Source organism: Sinohyriopsis cumingii, chromosome 2 (assembly GCF_028554795.1).
Source record: "Sinohyriopsis cumingii isolate HCF-2022 chromosome 2, ASM2855479v2, whole genome shotgun sequence".
NCBI lineage: Eukaryota > Metazoa > Mollusca > Bivalvia > Unionida > Unionidae > Sinohyriopsis > Sinohyriopsis cumingii.
The window spans coordinates 15,936,423-15,955,628 of record NC_142962.1 but is presented as its reverse complement, the minus strand read 5'-3'; the positions used below and the strand labels follow the sequence as shown (position 1 = coordinate 15,955,628).

At 35.1% G+C, this 19,206-nt stretch overlaps 1 protein-coding gene across 1 annotated transcript in view; it reads left to right on the top strand.

The window, feature by feature from the left end:
* The first annotated feature begins 2,815 nt into the window (after window positions 1-2,815).
* Window positions 2,816-19,206, top strand: part of LOC149804377 (RNA polymerase II-associated protein 1-like) — a 126,438-nt gene continuing 110,047 nt past the window's right edge. Inside the window, exon 1 of the mRNA XM_089932272.1 lies at window positions 2,816-3,038. Coding sequence (XP_089788398.1) covers window positions 2,816-3,038 — 223 coding nt within the window. The remainder of the gene's footprint in view (window positions 3,039-19,206) is intronic.

Here is a 19,206-nt window from a genome sequence, read left to right as displayed (position 1 = left end):
CCGGCTTAAAGAGAAGAGGTCAAGCGATACATTAAGACAATACGAAAGCTAGATTAAGAGAAACTAAATCTCAAAATCTGGGTTTTCTCATTCTCACGACCGCTACGGTGACCTAAGTGGTTAGGTCTTCCGCCTCGAAAGCGAGAGGTCGCAGGTTTGAACCACGGCCGAGTCATACCAAAGACTTATATAAAAAAGGTACTAACAGCTGCCTCGTTTGGCGCTCAGCATTAAGGGTTAGTGTTAGAATTGGTCGGCCTTGTGTCAGTATAATGTGAATGGACGGGCTATGATGCTACATGTCTGTGGCATGATGTCTCAGTGCTAGACATCACTATAAACTGCCACACTGCAGACATCGTAGCGATATGACTGAAGTTTTTTTTTAAAGCTTAGTTAAAAACCCGAACCCACACACACACACACCCACACAACTCATTCCCACATGTCTAAACTTATATATTTTAAGGCAATGTTTCTCTACGAATACGTTCACGTTCTCAAACCTCAATTCATCAATCAGTAAATCTCTTCTTATGACATTAAAACGAGCTTATAAGTAACAATCATCATCACATGAGCGGCTTTTGTGGTGGCAAGTGGGGCGGCCGCCCCAGGCCCCGCTCTTGAGGGGGCCCCGCGCTTCAGGCCTAAGGTCGTCCTTATGAGTTTGTCATGCTACATTCTCCGGTAACCTGGAAACGCTGATACAGGCCGCACGTAATGCACGCAAAGTTGCGAAGTCAACTTAGTCAACTTCGTAACACAATTAAAAGGTGGCAGCACAGATGCAGACAGATGTAGCCATTTTCTTAACGCCACCAGCGGGAAACGGCTGTCCGATAACTTGGATCTCAGTTTTTCAAATTTTCGTGCGCCAAATCGCGAAAGTTGATCTAATCTAGACATAATCAGTGTTAGCAGTAGCATACCAATCGAGATACCGATACTCTGGCCCCACGCGGTCATGGTCGGCCCTAGGCCCCGCGTACTCTTAACGCCGCCTCTGCATCATCATAATTAAATTGAAAGCATGCATCCATTGTTACGATTTGCACAATAATGAATTGCTGAAATGCATTTTACATGTAACACTCACTACAAACAAAATGAGTGATGCATCATGATTATCATAGGAATAAATTAATGAACTAGGAATCTTTTCGCACGAAATGAATATATCTGAGTTCTTTCTCCATCTTTAAAACTGCTATGTTTGTTTTCAAATTCACAGGAATGAAGAAAAGCTTTTCTTGAACTTTCTGTTTGTGGGTTAAATACCGCTGAGAATGAGACATGATGTAAGAGGCTGAGTAATTGCTGGTTTATTTAATGCGTCAAATATGTACCCCACCCTACCAATAGCAACACTAAAATTAACGGTAGAAAACAGTGAAGTTGAAGTAAAATCAAACTTTAATCTGCAAATCAAGGTTTCAAGCGACATTGATATGAAGAAGAAGAATAATGCAGTGATGTACAATGAATGGCTAACAGTATGCGGTGTATGAATACATTTCTCACCCTTAAATTCCTTTGAAACAATGGTCAATTCTTAAGAAGAAAAAAAAACATCACATTCTTTGGCAAGTTGCTGAATTAGGTAACAGGAAAGCCCTACGGTCTTGTTACATTATAATAAAACTGAAGTACAGGATGTCATCCCTTTGAATGACTTAGGCCAAGGCGTTAAAAAAATGAAGCAAATGGTTGTAAAGGGTAGTAATAATAGGGCATAATTAAGTCACATTTAATATTCATAATAGATCATCACTTTTCTTATATGCTGCCAATCAAATTTTATTCCACGCATAATTAACACTTCTAAATAAATAATATGCAACAGTGCAATTATAAGATTCTGAAATTGTGAAATTAAATCAAGTGCATGATTCATGCACATCATTTACAAAAGAAAGAATAAAACCACTGTGTTACGCCAAATACAATCACGCGTTTTTGTGGTCAGGTTTCAAAACCGCTTTGCCTGATTTTGCAGTTGTGTGATTTCTTATCTATGACTGTACAGATTTTGCTTCTCGGGGAAAAACGCCCTTTTGTATGATATAGTGTATCCAATTTTTAATTACATCCATCTTTCAACTCCTAACTATGATATAGGATGTAATTTTTATAATTTTGTAGCACCATGCATGGATTACATTATTGCAAGGGGATATGTGTTTTAAAGCGTCGTTGCACCTGCTTAACCTCACTGTATCTGCCGTGACACAATACAAATTCTAAATCAGTCTGAAAGGTGGTAATTGTCAAACGCTGCAGAAACCTCGTCCATCCTGTTTGTGTTTACTGGAAATTTATGCAATGACTATCTCTGTAGATGATTTGTTTAAAACAAAAAACAAACTCAAGACAATACCCACATGTCTTGAAATACTTGTAAAAAGAGAGTTTGTATCTTTACAAAGTTATCGATATTTTACTTGGACTCACAGTAAGCTTCCTTTTGAACGGATGGAATCAGCTGCCATGCCTTCTTTGGTGGAAATAGCTGACATGCATTGTTTGGTGGAAATAGCTGCCATACATGGTTTGGTGGAAATAGCTGCCATGAATGGTTTAATGGAATCAGCTAACATTCTGAATGGTTTAATGGAATCAGCCGCCATGCATGCTTTGGTGGAACAGCTGCCATGCATGCTTTGGTGGAAACAGCTGACATGCATGGTTTGGTGGAAATAGCTGCGATACATGGTTTGGTGGAAATAGATGCCATGCATGGTTTAGTGGAATAAGTTGCCATGCATGATTTGCGGAATCATATACCATATAAAGTTTCGTGGGTATAGCTGCCATGCATGATTTGGTGGAAATAGCTGCAATGGATAGATTTGTGGAATCAACTGCCATGCATGGTTTGAGGGTATCAGCTGCCATGCACGGTTTGATGGAAATAGCTGCCACGCATGGTTTGGAGAAAGTAGATGGCATGCGTGGTTTGGTGGAAATAGTTGTCATGCATGCTTTGGTGGAAAACGCTGCCATGCATGGTTTGATGGAATCAGGTGCCATGCATGGTTTGGTGGAAATAGCTGGCATGCACGCTTTGGTATAATCCGCTGCCGTGCATGCTTTGATTGAATCAACTGCCATGCATGGTTTGGTCGAAATAGTTGGCATGCATGGTTTGTTCAAAATCGCTGGCATGCCTGGTTTGGTGGAAACAGCAGTTATGCATGCTTTGGTGGAATCAGCTGCAATGCTTGGTTTGGTGGAATCAGCTGTCATGCATGCTTGGGTGAGTCAAAACAAGACTTTCTTTATTACAATCAAATTGTAAAGGTTACAACTTGTGTGTGTGTGTGTGATTTGGATTTTTAGCGTAGCTTTAACAACTTGTCAGTCATATCGCTACGAAGTCTGCAGTGTGGAAGTTTATAGTGATGTCTAGCACTGGGGCATCATGCCGCAGACATGCAGCATGATGTCCCACCCAGTCGCATTATCCTGACACCAGGCCAAACAGTCCTAACACTAACCTCTTAATGCTGAGCGCCAAGCGAGGCAGCTGTTAGTACCATTTTTGTAAGTCTTTGGTATGACTCGGCCGGGTATCGAACCCTCGACCTCCCGCATCCAAGGCGGAAGCTCTAACCACTAGGCCACTGGAGAGGTCATGCAACGTATGAGGTATATAAGAAAAGAACATGAATATAGCTCGTAATGTTATCACATAATGCTTTACAGGGATTATAAGAATCGGGAAGCACAAAATAAAAACCTGCAAATATTTTTAAGAGTCGCACGCTACCTGTACTCATTATTTGGTTATATTAAGAAACGCTAGTACTGAAAGTGTAATAATGTGGTATAAATATTTGTCCTTCATCATGAAAATAAGAACTTAACAGAAGATGGTGATAATTATCCCCTATTTCTTGAGAATGCCAGAGTGTGCAATAACTCTCGTTATAGGGAACATTAAACCCATCTTCAAGTTTCAACTGGAAACGTATGATTTGAAGTTATAAACTTAATTAAATTTTTGTGTATTTTTGGGTAATGAAAAATAGATCCTTCTTAAATCCAGACTAGTTTTTAAATAACCTTTAATTAAGACCTTTAGATGATGTTTCGATGTTAGCTGCCCAAGCTTATTGATATTTTAGTCTTTGTTCTACCGAATTTGTTAGCCATTTAATCCACATAAAACTATGATTTCTCTATAAGTGGCTTCAGCCCAACATCATCTAGTATACTGTCATGCGAATTGTCACCAAAGTGTTTGTATAAGAGAGAACATAAGATATTTTTTCATATCCGCTAACCAATCTAGCCGAAGAGTTTATCAAGCGTCTTTTAATGCTGATAAGTAAGGGGAAACGCAAAAAGTTCGCCGTACATCAAATATGGAAGGGTACATTTTTGACATTCAATCTGCTTGTGAGGAAAGAAAGATCAGTTGTTTCGATGATACCAGATTTCACATATCCACAAATGTTTCACAAGGATATGTTAAAATCGGTACAATGGTTTGATCGAACAGTTTCAGCTGACAATCAATACTCAAATGTAAATTGTGTGAACGCTTTTTAAGTAACCCTTATTATATATGGCTACTAGATTATTCAGGCCGCTGGAGAACTATTCATTCCTGTCAAATATAAGACCTAGGTATTTATATTCATGTAGAATATCAGTATCGGCATTAAATTGATATGTATGCTTCTTTTTTTAACCAAATACAATACTTTTTATTTTCTTCATATTTATTGTAAGTTTTCAGGTAACGCAATATCTACTAAAATTATCAAAATTATATTGCGTGTCAGAAGGGTTAAATGTAATAAGTATGGTATCATTGCTTAGAAAAACAACATAACATTTAACATCTAAGTATAACGTCTTTAACATATTAGTATAACGTCTGTAACATATAAGTATAACGTCTGTAACATATAAGTATAACGTCTTTAATATATAAGTATAACGTCTGTAACATATAAGTATAACGTCTTTAACGTATTAGTATAACGTCTGTAACATATAAGTATAACGTCTTTAACATATTAGAATAACGTCTGTAACATATAAGTATAACGTCTTTAATATATAAGTATAACGTCTGTAACATATAAGTATAACGTCTTTAACGTATTAGTATAGCGTCTGTAACATATAAGTATAACGTCTTTAATATATAAGTATAACGTCTTTAACATATTTGAATAACGTCTGTAACATATAAGTATAACGTCTTTAATATATAAGTATAACGTCTGTAACATATAAGTATAACGTCTTTAACGTATTAGTATAGCGTCTGTAACATATAAGTATAACGTCTTTAATATATAAGTATAACGTCTTTAACATATAAGTATAACGTCTGTAACATATAAGTATAACGTCTGTAACATATAAGTATAACGTCTTTAATATATAAGTATAATGTCTTTAACATATTAGAATAACGTCTGTAACATATAAGTATAACGTCTTTAATATATAAGTATAACGTCTGTAACATATAAGTATAACGTCTTTAACGTATTAGTATAGCGTCTGTAACATATAAGTATAACGTCTTTAATATATAAGTATAACGTCTTTAACATATTAGAATAACGTCTGTAACATATAAGTATAACGTCTTTAATATATAAGTATAACGTCTGTAACATATAAGTATAACGTCTTTAACGTATTAGTATAGCGTCTGTAACATATAAGTATAACGTCTTTAACATATAAGTATAGCGTCTGTAGGTCCGGAAGGTACAGCGCATCCTCTACACCCATTTACTAGTAAAACAAATGTCTTAGATCATTTAGGAATAAGGAGAACAATAATGGAAATACATTTTCCCTTTGTCTTACAACTTTTCCACACAAAAAACCAACAGAAAATGCATTATATACACAGACACATGATTTGATATCTTTATAAATATTAAATATAACATTACAAATTGTCTGTGATACCTATCAAGTGCAATTTGTGCCATAATTCAACTCTCTATACATCATCGAAGGCACTTTTAAAATCAATAAAAGGATTTATTTTGTTGTTTGTATTGTCTAATAAATTTAATATGGCTATGCAAAAGAAAAGCTTTGTCTATTATTGAAAAGCCATTACGGAATCCAGACTGAGTCTCAGATAATAATTTTTTATCGTCAAGGAATTTCGACAATCTTAAATTTAGTATTGCGGTCAACACTTTACCAAAGCAGCTTACTAAGCAATGGGTCTGTAATTTGACATATCGGTATTTTCAGCCTTATTTTGATAAACTGGAATCAGATGATATGCATGGTTTCGTGGAATCATCTGCCAGGCATGGCTTGGTGTAATCGACTGCCATGCATGGTTTGGTTGAATCATCTGTCTGGGATTGTTTGGTCGAAACTCTCGTGATATAAAGGCGCTTATCTTTAGAGGAAAAACATAAATTAAACATAAAAAAATGTATGTGCACTTTTTGTAATATTTACAAAACAAAAAAGCATATTTCAGTTTAATTATATGTTTGTATTACCTTTTGTTATTAAAGCTGTATGTTTTTATGTCGAATTTAACTAATACAATTCTGAAACAAATCATATGTGTTATTAACATCCTAAGTTTAAACTAACCACCATATGATTAATATATAATCTTTCTAACCTTCTATAACAGTTTTCTCCGACACTCTGAACTCGGCATATAGCCTAGACGTTTTCTTTTTCATATTAGATCATATTATATCTAAATTTAATCCACCTGTTCTAATGACCATCGATACGTCGAGGCGCTTTCAATCGCCCTTCACCTTGTCAAATTACGAGCCAATTGCTGCTTTCACGAATGAAGAACTTATTGATCAAATCGACAATGTCACTATTAAATCCCGATTGTATTCCGCAAATAATCCTGGTATTATAACGAATGGCTTAATGATTATATCATTGATCTCCTAGATAGGATGAATGATAGAGATCATATTAAAGATCACATAAATAGAATGAACGATAGAGATCACATCAATGATCTCCTAGATAGGATAAATGACAGAGATCATATCAATGATCTCCAGATAGGATGAATGATAGAGATCACATCAATGATCTCCAAGATAGGATGAATGATAGAGATCATATTAATGATCTCCAGATAGGATGAATGATAGAGATCACATCAATGATCTCATAGACAGGATGAATGATAGAGATCACATCAATGATCTCCTAGATAGGATGAATGATAGAGATCATATTAATGATCTCCAGATAGGATGAATGATAGAGATCACATCAATGATCTCATAGACAGAATGAATGATAGAGATCACATCAATGATCTCCAAGATAGGATGAATGATAGAGATCATATTAATGATCTCCAGATAGGATGAATGATAGAGATCACACCAATGATCTCCAAGATAGGATGAATGATAGAGATCATATTAATGATCTCCAGATAGGATGAATGATAGAGATCACACCAATGATCTCCAAGATAGGATGAATGATAGAGATCATATTAATGATTTCCAGATAGAATGAATGATATAGATCACACCAATGATCTCATAGATAGGATGAATGATAGAGATCACATCAATGATCTCCAAGATAGGATGAATGATAGAGATCATATTAATGATCTCCAGATAGGATGAATGATAGAGATCACATCAATGATCTCCAAGATAGGATGAATGATGTAGATCATATTAATGATCCCCAGATAGGATGAATGATAGAGATCACGTCAATGATCTCTAGATAGGATGAATGATAGAGATCATATCAATGATCTTATAGGATAAATCATATGGAACATATCAATGATCTCCAAGATGAGCTGAACGATATAGATCATATTAATGATCTCAAAGCATCGCAATGATCTAGATGAGTTGATATAGATCATGACAATGATTAGCTCGATAACCTGAATGACAGAGATCCTCGTAATTGTAATATTGATGCATACAGTTCCATACTTAATGACGCTGCTGAAAAGGATGATATGTATTGTTACAATTACCAGTCGTAAAAGTAATGTTCAAGGTTATTCAAGAAATCCTTAATACAATAGGGAATATTATTTGTGGCATAATGCTTTCCGGAATTTATCACTGAACTAAGCCTACATACTAATGAAGGTGAGACTGCCATTAAATCCTTTAGAATAACAAAGCATGTGGGTGTGGTCAGTTAATAAATGAGCTCTTCCCATTTATAATGTCCAAGTTCAAATGATGATGTTACCGCACACTAGTTTGTTCACGCTGAGCACATACCTCATTGTTTACACCAGTATGTAGATTTTTGTGCCAGCACAATCCATGCGGGATATCAAATTAAATAAAACGTCTAGAAGTGCCTCTGAATGTGCATCGGCAAAGACGTCGATTGAAAAAAGAAATCAGAAAGTATTTCTTACAAAAGTGCTAAAATAAAATTTGTGGTAAAGGAGTACTTTTCTGCACATTTTACATGAAATAAAATGGCTCTCTGACAAGCGTTTGGTTCACCATTTGTCGTATGATGAAACGAAACATCGCTCGGATCCAATAACGTATCATTTCTTAACGTCACTCAGTGTATGTATCATGTCAGTTAAATATGACATAAATTTATTTTAAAATCGCAGAATTTAGACATTATTACTAATATAATATGCGTTCATCCTTAGTCCCTTTATATATAAACAAACATTCATATACACGTACAAGGTGTGTGTTGTAGACAACTAACATTTCGGAAAGCACAACAACTTAAGCTAAGTACAAATACGAGGATAGTTGATTGAATGGAACCCCCAGAAATACCATGCCACGGATCATAAACATACATGCCTCAGGATACAGTGTAACAGGCTCATGTTCTGACATTGACTTGTGAGTGATTTAACCACAGTCTGCGATGGCACTCTAATGGTCAGAGGTAGCTCCTGTTTAGGTAAATAGATAAACACATTTGCTGATTATAATAAAACAAAAGACAGCAATATAGATAAAACACGCGATTTGTGTTTCATATTGGTAGAAATACATTGGAGTGAGTCATGTTTGCAGCTTATGTAAAGCAGTCAGCGAATGACTGATGTCTTACCTGTTTGTTTTTGGGGTTTCTTTTGTGCAGAGTAAAATAATGATTCATAAACTTAAATCTACAGTGGTCATTGTCTATTCGGTTTATTTTCGGAATGGAATGTCATCTTAAATCATCTCTTTGGCTTTGCATGCTTTTTGTGCTATTTCTGATTGTTCACGTGGAGGTGGTGTATTGTTTTGCACACCATGCACGACATTAAGATAACGTTTCACACAAAGCTACATAATACAGGGGGTGAACAATATGCATCGGGGAAATGTTGTAACATATATGCAAAGTAAGCAAGATATAGACAAGTAAACAACATAAAAAATATAGTGAACATTGTTCTGATTGGTACATATTTTCACAGAAATATACTAAATAACCACAAAACACACTGAGTAGTTTTATAAACAAGATGCATGACACTATGGTGTGAAATATAAAATACCAGTTTTGCAAGAATTACAAAATATGATCAAATATGCATTTAAAATGGTCAAGTTAGAATAAATTCAAGGTAGTTTTAAAGTTAGGATTGACCGTCTCGAAGCAATTCTCTCCCAACAACCTTCTCTTAACTCGAGTAAAAATATTAGCTTTCTACTAAAGCTTTATCTCGGTTTTGAAAGTTAGTAAATGAATTATACCAACAACCTATTTAGACTTTCTGCATTCAGGTCTCTATTGAATTTAAAACTGTTCAGTTCATGCTTCTGTACAGGTATTATGTTTGTTATGTTTAGTTAGTTCTGTCCTTTCTTTTATGCACATGTATTTGTATATTTGTGTACCAGTCCAGTATTCATTTATTTCTCTCGTTATTTTTTAGTCTTTTTATTTTCTTCTTTTTATATTAGTGTTTAAAATCTGAGTATTTTCTGAGCACTGAATTCATAAGTCTTTTGAACTTATTCATGACAAACGAATCTATTAAGTCTATTGAGTTAAAACTGTACTAGACATCACTATAAACTGCCACACTGTAGACATCGTAGCGATATGACTGAAAAATTGTTAAAGCTACGTTAAATATCCAAATCACACGCACACACACGTACACACACATACTGACGTTTAAAGGTCATATATTGAAACAATACGCTTCCAACAAAATGTAACTTTCCACTGCATTATCTGTAAATTAATTATGCAACAGTCGTATAGTGTTACTAAGTTGTTTAGGTATTATCTACCTTGATTTCATTAATGTCTTTACATTATGGTTAGTGTACACAACATGGTATATACCTTTAGTCTTCTTGTATGTATGTATGTATGTATGTATGTATGTATGTATGTATGTATGTATGTATGTATGTATGTATGTATGTATGTATGTAATATGTTGAAAAAGGATTGGTTATAATATAGAGTCTGGTTATAAGAATAGTCATTGACGAGAGCACAAGAAACACGCGTATTCGAAAAGCCAGTTCAGCGGGCTGTAGGTCTGATAGGCATAATCGGAACACTTCTCAAGTTCCACTGAGGGTGGTTAGTTCGAAGTCTTATGAAATCACATAGCAATTTGAAAAAAAATTGTTTACAACCATGGATTATGTCTCAAGAACGCGTTCGGTTGAAAGCTCTAGCGGAGTCAAGGATAGGAAAGAAACGTTAAGCTCACGATTGACCTAATAAATATTGGCACTAGCAGAACAAGTTGAATTCTTCTCCAGGTCGAACTAAGAAGAGCATTAAGGCAGATTACTTAATTTGGTTCAGAGCCATTTCTTAACTTTATGACCCATTTTGAGCACTGTACATTGATGAACAATATGAACAAAATCGGGGAGGAGTTGCGCTTAGCTACATGTTGAATCAAAAATATTTCAAGTCTTAACAGATCTTCAAGTTCAGCCCTGTCAAATCGATCTTGGGAAATGAAAAACTTCCTTGGAAGCTTTCCTCTCGTATCGCAACCACCTAGACGGATACTTTATTTTGAAGCCGTTCCAGAAGGGGCGAAACGCTTCCCGAATCAGGTCAAACCATAAAAGCCCTGTTTTGCTGACATATCCTGCTTGCCCACCTGATATTCGCGATGGACTTAAAAAAAGACCATATCTTGGGAGTAGTTCAGGATAAAGACCTGAGACTTGACTTATGGTGCTATCGTCATAGTGAGTTTGGGTGGTCTGCTACGTTAGACGGTACCCGGACAAGACGGAAAGCCCGTATCTTGGTCTTGGATATTTTTCATTCGGTATTTTAAGACCTATCTCTACGGCCTGTGGTGACTCGTGGACTTCAAAGAGCCTGATGGACAATTGCACATCGATTGGAACAGCTATCGTTATAGGACTTCTTGAGAGAGTACCGACTTGGGACTCACATTGTCAATGCTAATCGTTTAGTCCGCTCGCCTGCAAAGGTTACTTATACTGTGAACAACGTTCTGTGAATGTCTTAGTTATATGACTTGACAATGGTGTTCATTTTGGAGAACTGCAAAGACAAGACATTACTTTGTCCATGGATTGGGACTCAGCAGCACCCCTCTTGAAAGGAAGTATATGGAGACAGGGTCGTACAAGATATTGGTAAATATCCTATGGTATGGGATGCTCGTGAGAGCTCGGCTTGATTGTTCTGGCAAGCAATTTTACAGTTTTATCGTAGAACCTTACAGGTGTCTATTGGAGGATTTTCAAAAGTGTCATGATGGAGTCGCCGGAGGTTATTTAGGAGTCGACAAATCTCTCAGTAAAGTACGCCAATTTTACTACTGGCCCGGCATGAGGGATGATATTCGAGAGAAGTGTACGTTATTCTCCATTTTGAATTCTATTTTGGCGTGCGTCGTGGTATGCTCTCGTATGATAAAGGCCGACAGTTTGTAAGTACTATATCCAACGAATTTTGTGTCACATTAGCAATTTCAAAGATACTAACGTATTCATATCGTCAGTGAAATGGAATCCAGTGGCTCTGCGTTAAAACTGAACAAAACGTTTCTTACGCAGTCTTGAGTTTCTTTCAATTTTTTGTTTAATTTTGTAATTTTCTATTAAAAATAATTGACAGGTTATAGATCAAAGAAAAAAATGGAAAAGGGCTATGCAACCACTGTATCTCAGTACATGTTGAATTGTTAGGTTACGGACATCCCGTTGCTCTCAAACGGGTTGAATCGACAAAGTCGTACTGATAACGTAGATAGCTTCGTGGACAACATTTGAAAATATTTTGTACTTATTTTATTGTGCGGTATTAACTTCCGTAAACAATGGTCTGAATCGTTTGTTTCCTGCTTCGAGAAAGATTTATACACATTAGAATTCTTGGTTTTTGTGCTTTTAGGGAAGCAGTTCTAAACAACGCAGTGAACGCTTAAAGATGTGATAAGTATCATTCGCATTGTGTTTTTCGGTGTAAGATGTTGCCATTGGATTTTGTTGCTAGAGAGAAATGTGACATTTTAAAATGTAATTGTTTAGATGCTAGCGAACGGCTTTCAGTCGCTCTATCACTTTGGTATTAGATGTGATGTAGATATGAGAAGGCAGTCACACCTAGCATGGTCTGATGACATAGCATTTGGCGCAGCGTCGTTTGTTATGGGGCGCCGAGGTCATTGGACTTCAGGTTCAGGTGTACATGCGCTGTCCTGTAAGAAGCGATATCTCGATTACTGAGTTTTGAGGGCGGTTTAAGTATGGTACGCCTGCGCATTTGATCTTTTCAGATGACAGCTTGTCGTGAAGATGCTGCGTCAGCTTACTTCTCGACTGTTGCGTATCAGCATAACATAGGTAATGGTATACAATCATTTTCACGATGCGCAGATTAAAGAATCAGCTTGTGACGATTAGTGTACATTGTGCGATTCCTGAGAACCATTTTTAGTACATGAAAATAAATTAGCAGTATTTGGTTGATTTGTTCATGTTCTGGATGCTCAATACTGCTAATCCTTATCTGTTTGTAGTGTGCTAATCCTTATCTGTTTGCAGTGTCCTAATCCTTATGTTTGCAGTGTGCTAATCCTTATCTGTTTGCAGTGTGCTAATCCTTATCTGTTTGCAGTGTACTAATCCTTATCTGTTTGCAGTCAACGTTAATTTTTCCAACTTTTGATTTAGTTTCAAGTCTTTTTATATCCATTTTTTTAAGGTAAAGAGTAAGTTTGCTTTTTCTTTAACTTGATGGGAAGTGCCAGGTCAGGCGTCAGACCTCGTCTTTGTATAGTGATTTTACTATTTTATTCTTGTGTAATCATGTCTGGGAATCGCGTGTGGGGTTGGTCGTTGACTCTGGATGAGTAATATATTGAGATTTATGACCACAAGTATGTTTATGATCACTCGAGGGTATACCTAGTGTATACTACTATTTGTACTTACCTATCCATGTATAGCATTGTTCGATTGTAGTGATTACTTGTTTGATGATGGGCAGTCGGTGTTGGAAAGATATCTCTTAAACCGAGTAACTGCCAATTACTATGACGTCATAATGTACATTATTCAGGAGACTTTATGGCAGCATAAATTCGTTTTGTAAAATGGAGCCTGAATAATTTCTTAACGTAACGAATTCTCACGAGATTCTCGTGTAAAAGTGCTTGCTCATTTGAGATAGGAGTAATTCTGTGTGTTAGGGCTTCAGGTCCTGTTTCGTTGTGTGTGGGATTAAACGATTGATCTGCGGCTTAAAAACGCGTTCTGATAAGTCATGCGAAGAAGGAATACCGTGCAGGTGTGAAATTATAGTCCAATGAATATGTGGTCTTTAGTTGATATTATTTGTGGTATTAGTGATTTTTTTAAATTTTAAATTCAATTGACAGATAATCATTTAATCCTACGTATTGAACTTGTGCTCGATACAGCTGTTGTATCCATATTTCCTTATCACACACCCAGATTTTGCCTTCTTTGACGTCAGTGCGTAGATAATTTTTGACATAGTGAATCGTCCGGTTTTAAAACCCATGTTCATTTCGACTTATATTCATATGGTAAAGTTACAAATATTTTGAAAGCGTGAGAAGGTTGTATGTAATAAATACAAAACCGCTTTCGACTTTTGTACAGAGTAGGGAAAGAACTAGTTTGATACGGCTTATAAATATGTCTCGGCCTAACGACCTCTACGTAACCCTACCCAACATCAAACTCGTCCCTTCAGCACTTGCGCGATATCAGAACAAATCACGTATAGTTTCGTATATACCACTGTGCATCTACCACACATACTCTCTTGCAAACTAGGACCAGAAACGCATTATTGCTATCTTTGCGTTTTACCATATATATGTATTTTGTTCACTTAGTTTACTACAATTTAAATATATGTTGGAACACTTATACTGTTCAGCGTATTTATCACTTACATAATTGTATGTGGAGTAACGACAATTCTGGTATTATGGAAACTGATCAGAGAAACATTTATGTAGTTTTCTTTTCATGTTTCATACAAATAACCTCTTGACCCCACCGAATCTCCTCGTTTATCTTAAATCAGCACCCAAACGAGCAAACCAGGGTTCTCATTTTAGTTACTTAATCCATGATATTGATCTAAAACATCATAGGGTTATGGCTGGTTGTTACCGTGAAAGACCTGTAAACATACAGAAAATTATATACGATCATGGAATTTGTATGTCACTAACACGTCACATGTATCATAGAGGATTTCTACTTGTCCTATACGCTGCCACGTGTATCCAGGTGTTCCTTTCGGCGTTTTCGTCATCAAAATAGCATGAATGTAAAGGCGAAAAAGGATGGAATTAGGAGGACGGCCACTTTTTGTCCTCTTGTTGCTCTTACTTGCTGATGACGTTGAAACTAATCCGGGTTCACATCATGTAGCCACATCTCCAAACACGCCTCTAAGTTTGTCCAGTTAACAGTCAAAGTATATCCTAAAAAATTGACCACATCAACAAAGAGTTGAACTAGTTCGACATTAGTCAGTGCGATGTAGTTTGATGGATCAGTTCCAACAGAAGACACCTTAACAGAGAATTTTCAACCACCAATCCGTCCAGATGAAAATTTAACTGAAGGTGGCGTAGCTATGTATTTCCAAATAGGACTTCCTTTGTTGAAAAAGTTTTATTCATGCTAAACCTTTGTATATATACTGTGTGGAACTTTTCTCTATTATTTTAGATTATAATGATCATGTGTAAATAACATATTACATAGCTGATTTTTGTTCACGATTGTCTATTATGTTTTAAGATAATGATCATTTGTAAGCAACATGTTTACTTGAATTTGAGTTCAGGACATTGGTTTTTCCCCTGGAATAAAACATGGTCAAATTTATATTTGTCAGGTTTGTTGCTAAAAGTTGAGTAAACAGACATGTCCTTGTTTACTGTTTGTGGTAATTTTCACTTACATCAAGACTGTTGGCACATCAGAACATCCAAGACTAAAGGCACATCAGCACGTTCGATACTGGAATTAATTTGGAACATTATATATTTTAGGACTTGTGATAGAACCTTTATGATTATTATTATTATTATTATTATTATTATTATTATTATTATTATTATTTGGGATTTAATTCACAAAACATTGTAAGTTCCTTTAAAAATAACTTTGTATTCAATGAAAATAAGTTATTTGTAGAATTTTTATTAAGCTTGTTGGTTTTGCTTTTTTATGTTTCTTAGTTTAAGACCGAAGGTTTGTAACACTATACAGCACAATCACAAAGAGATTTGTTATATGGAGCTAATTCAGATGTTTCTGATACGTCAATAAATGAATAGGCATGGAAGCCAATTTCGCTATTGACAACAAAATTATATCAATTTCTTCGAGAGATCCTCCCTGTATACACTGTAATATTAGACAACAATCCACCGTTCGGCTGCAGTAACGGAGGTTTCTTTACACTGGGTCAAATTCTGACATATTAGATACCGACTATATGTGTCAAAATCTAGTATTTTAACAAATTAGCTAACAAACTTCAAGATGCCAATATTTGTCCAAACGTTGGTTGAAATATAGCCAGAACATTTCGGACGCATGAAGAAAAGCTGAGTATCAACTCGTGACACATACTAACTAGTGAATCTCACTATTGTTTTGATGGGGCAAATTCTTTGTAATTCGAAACGTTTTCTCGAAACCATCGTTTTCAGATGACGCTTCGAATACTCAGTCCTCTATACCTCTTCCTGACATTGACCTTTAGCAGTTTTAAATATTTTCAATCCTCTGCCTTGATTAGTCATGCCAGACACAATATTAATATAAATATCACTACTAGTGAGGAGGAAGCTCGAAATACGTTTAAGATCGTTGCATAATCCTGCATATATCATTTTCGAGCTTTATATATTTTTCGTGATGACTTCTGCAAATACATGCTGTTTACATCACAAATCAAGGTTTACAAAACATCGTATTTACAATAGGGATATACAGTTATGCCACTTTAAAGTCACAACTCCTTTCTGTCTTTTTGTGTTTTTATGACAAACAAAATAAACTTAACAATAGATTTGGACTGTAACACTCAGCTCGTATATCTGATTTTAAAAAAATATGGCATCATATGAACACAAGATAAAATTAGATTTTCAATTAAAAGGTACTTTGGCAGGAAATTAAATATCCGTTGTAATCTGTGTAACATTGAGGAATTCCTAATACACGAAATATGAGTGTTTAGAACTGTGTAACATTGAGGAATTCTCAATTCACAAAATATGAGCGTTTAGAGCTGTGTAATATTGAGGAATTCCTAATACACAAAATATGAGTGTTTGGAGCTGTGTAATATTGATGAACTCCCAATACATAAAATATGAATGTTTAGAGCTGTGTAATATTGATGAACTCCCAATACACAAAATATGAGTGTTTGGAGCTGTGTAAAATTAATGAATTCCCAATACTCAAAATATGAGTGTTCAGAACGGTGTAATACTGATGAACTCCCAATACACAAAATATGAGTGTTTAGAGCTGTGTAATGTTGAGGAATTCCCAAAACACAAAATATGAGTGTTTGGATATGTGTAATATTAGTAAAATAACCAAAATAGGAATGTTTTGAGTTGTCTAATACTGAGGAATTCCCAATACACAACACATGAGTATTTAGAGCTGTGTAATATTGATGAATTCCTAATACACAAAATATCAGTGTTTAGAACTGTGTAATATTGCGGAATTCCCAATACACGAAATATGAGTGTTTAGATATGTGTAATATTAGTAAAATTACCAAATTAGGAATGTTCTGAGTTGTTTAATACTGAGGAATTCACAATACGCAAAATATGTTTAGATCTTTCTCATATCGCGGATTTTACAGTACACAAAATATGAATATTTACAACTGTATAATATCTAGAAATGCACAAAGACATAAAATACTAACATTTATAACCATGTAATAGTAAGAAATACACAATATACAAAATATACATTTCAGAGATGTGCAATACCTAGGAATGCGACGCCCGAAAACGTATTTTATTCCTCTAATGATATCTTTTATTTAGGAAGATATCGCTGTGGGAAAATCAAGTCAGAAATCAAATCAAATTATTTTCTCTAAAATTTCACTCTGTGTTGGGGACAATTAAACAGTGGTCGTAGTGCCAGCGGCTTTTGAAAGGACAAAATAAATCAGTTCGCCTGTTGCTTGGATTATTCATTCTACCTTTTGGGTAAACAAGGGACTCGGTCAAGCTTGACCAGCGTACTGAGACTTAAATTATTTCAGTGACAAGACTTTAGATGAATCACTTCTGCCAGAAATGAGAAGTTCGTTGATAAAGTGAGATCAGACAAACCTTCTGTCCGAATGATACTGGTCACTGTACAGTAGGATGAAATGAAAAGAATGGGGTACATCAAGAAAGAAATCAAAATCAGTCGATCTTTTGATATGTAAAAAATATGAGATAAATTGATAAATTTCCGTGCTTAATAACAATACTAATGATAATAATAATAAGAAGAAGAAGTAGCATCATCCAGGTTTGATCTTTAATAATAAGAAAAGAAATAAAAAGATTCATTGCCTGTTTCATTTGAAATTTCATATAATTCCTCTGGATGTTGTAAACTGGTTAAAGGGAACTCAGTAAGGTGATTTAAGTGGCATGTTATGTTCTTAACATTTTCATTTTTTATTTTGATTATAACTAATAATCTTTATTAGTGATGTCATTGACGTCATTATAACGAATAATCGTTATAGTGATGTTATTAACTTCGTTATAATGAATACTCGTTATAGTGATGGTATTGACTTCTTTATAACGAATACTCGTTATAGTGATGTTATTGACTTCATTATAATGAATACTCGTTATAGTGATGTTATTGACTTCATTATAACGAATGCTCGTTATAGTGATGTTATTGACTTCATTATAACGAATACTCGTTATAGTGATGTTATTGACTTCATTATAACGAATACTCGTTATAGTGATGTTATTGACTTCATTATAACGAATGCTCGTTATAGTGATGTTATTGACTTCACTATAACGAATACTCGTTATAGTGATGTTATTGACTTCATTATAATTAATAATATTTATTAGTGATAGTACTGACTTCATCATAATAAATAATCGTTATAGTGATGTTCTTGATTCAATGACTGGCATGATTGAACTTTTTTTTAATAAAAATATGTTGAATTCCTAGACGTTTTGACACAAATAAAACGATTCAATTTATAATTTCATAGCACGTCAAATAAGCCCAACTATTTTTGTAAAATCTTGGGTACCTCTAATGAATTCAAGACACGAAGAAAAGCAAGGGCCTACTCTCGTCACACGTATACACAGTTTTCTAAGTTTAAAGTGGGATCATGCAAAGGTGAGATATGACTGGTCATCGCGAGAGGTTACGATTTCGGTCAGCCACACATGACTATTTCATTAGCATCTCTTCCTTTTTTAACCCGGAATGTGCCAATATACCTTCAAATATTGACGATAAAATCTTTTGGCATCACCACTACCACGCTATCAGTTTCTACTATCGGATATTGACCACCAAACTATAAATTATTCTACTTTACAATATTGGTATATTATATAAAATCTCTCCCACTGATTGTGAAAATAAGCTGTATATTAGATACGATCACGCTTTAAATCGGCAATGACAACTTTGGAAGTGATTTTGTATGTGA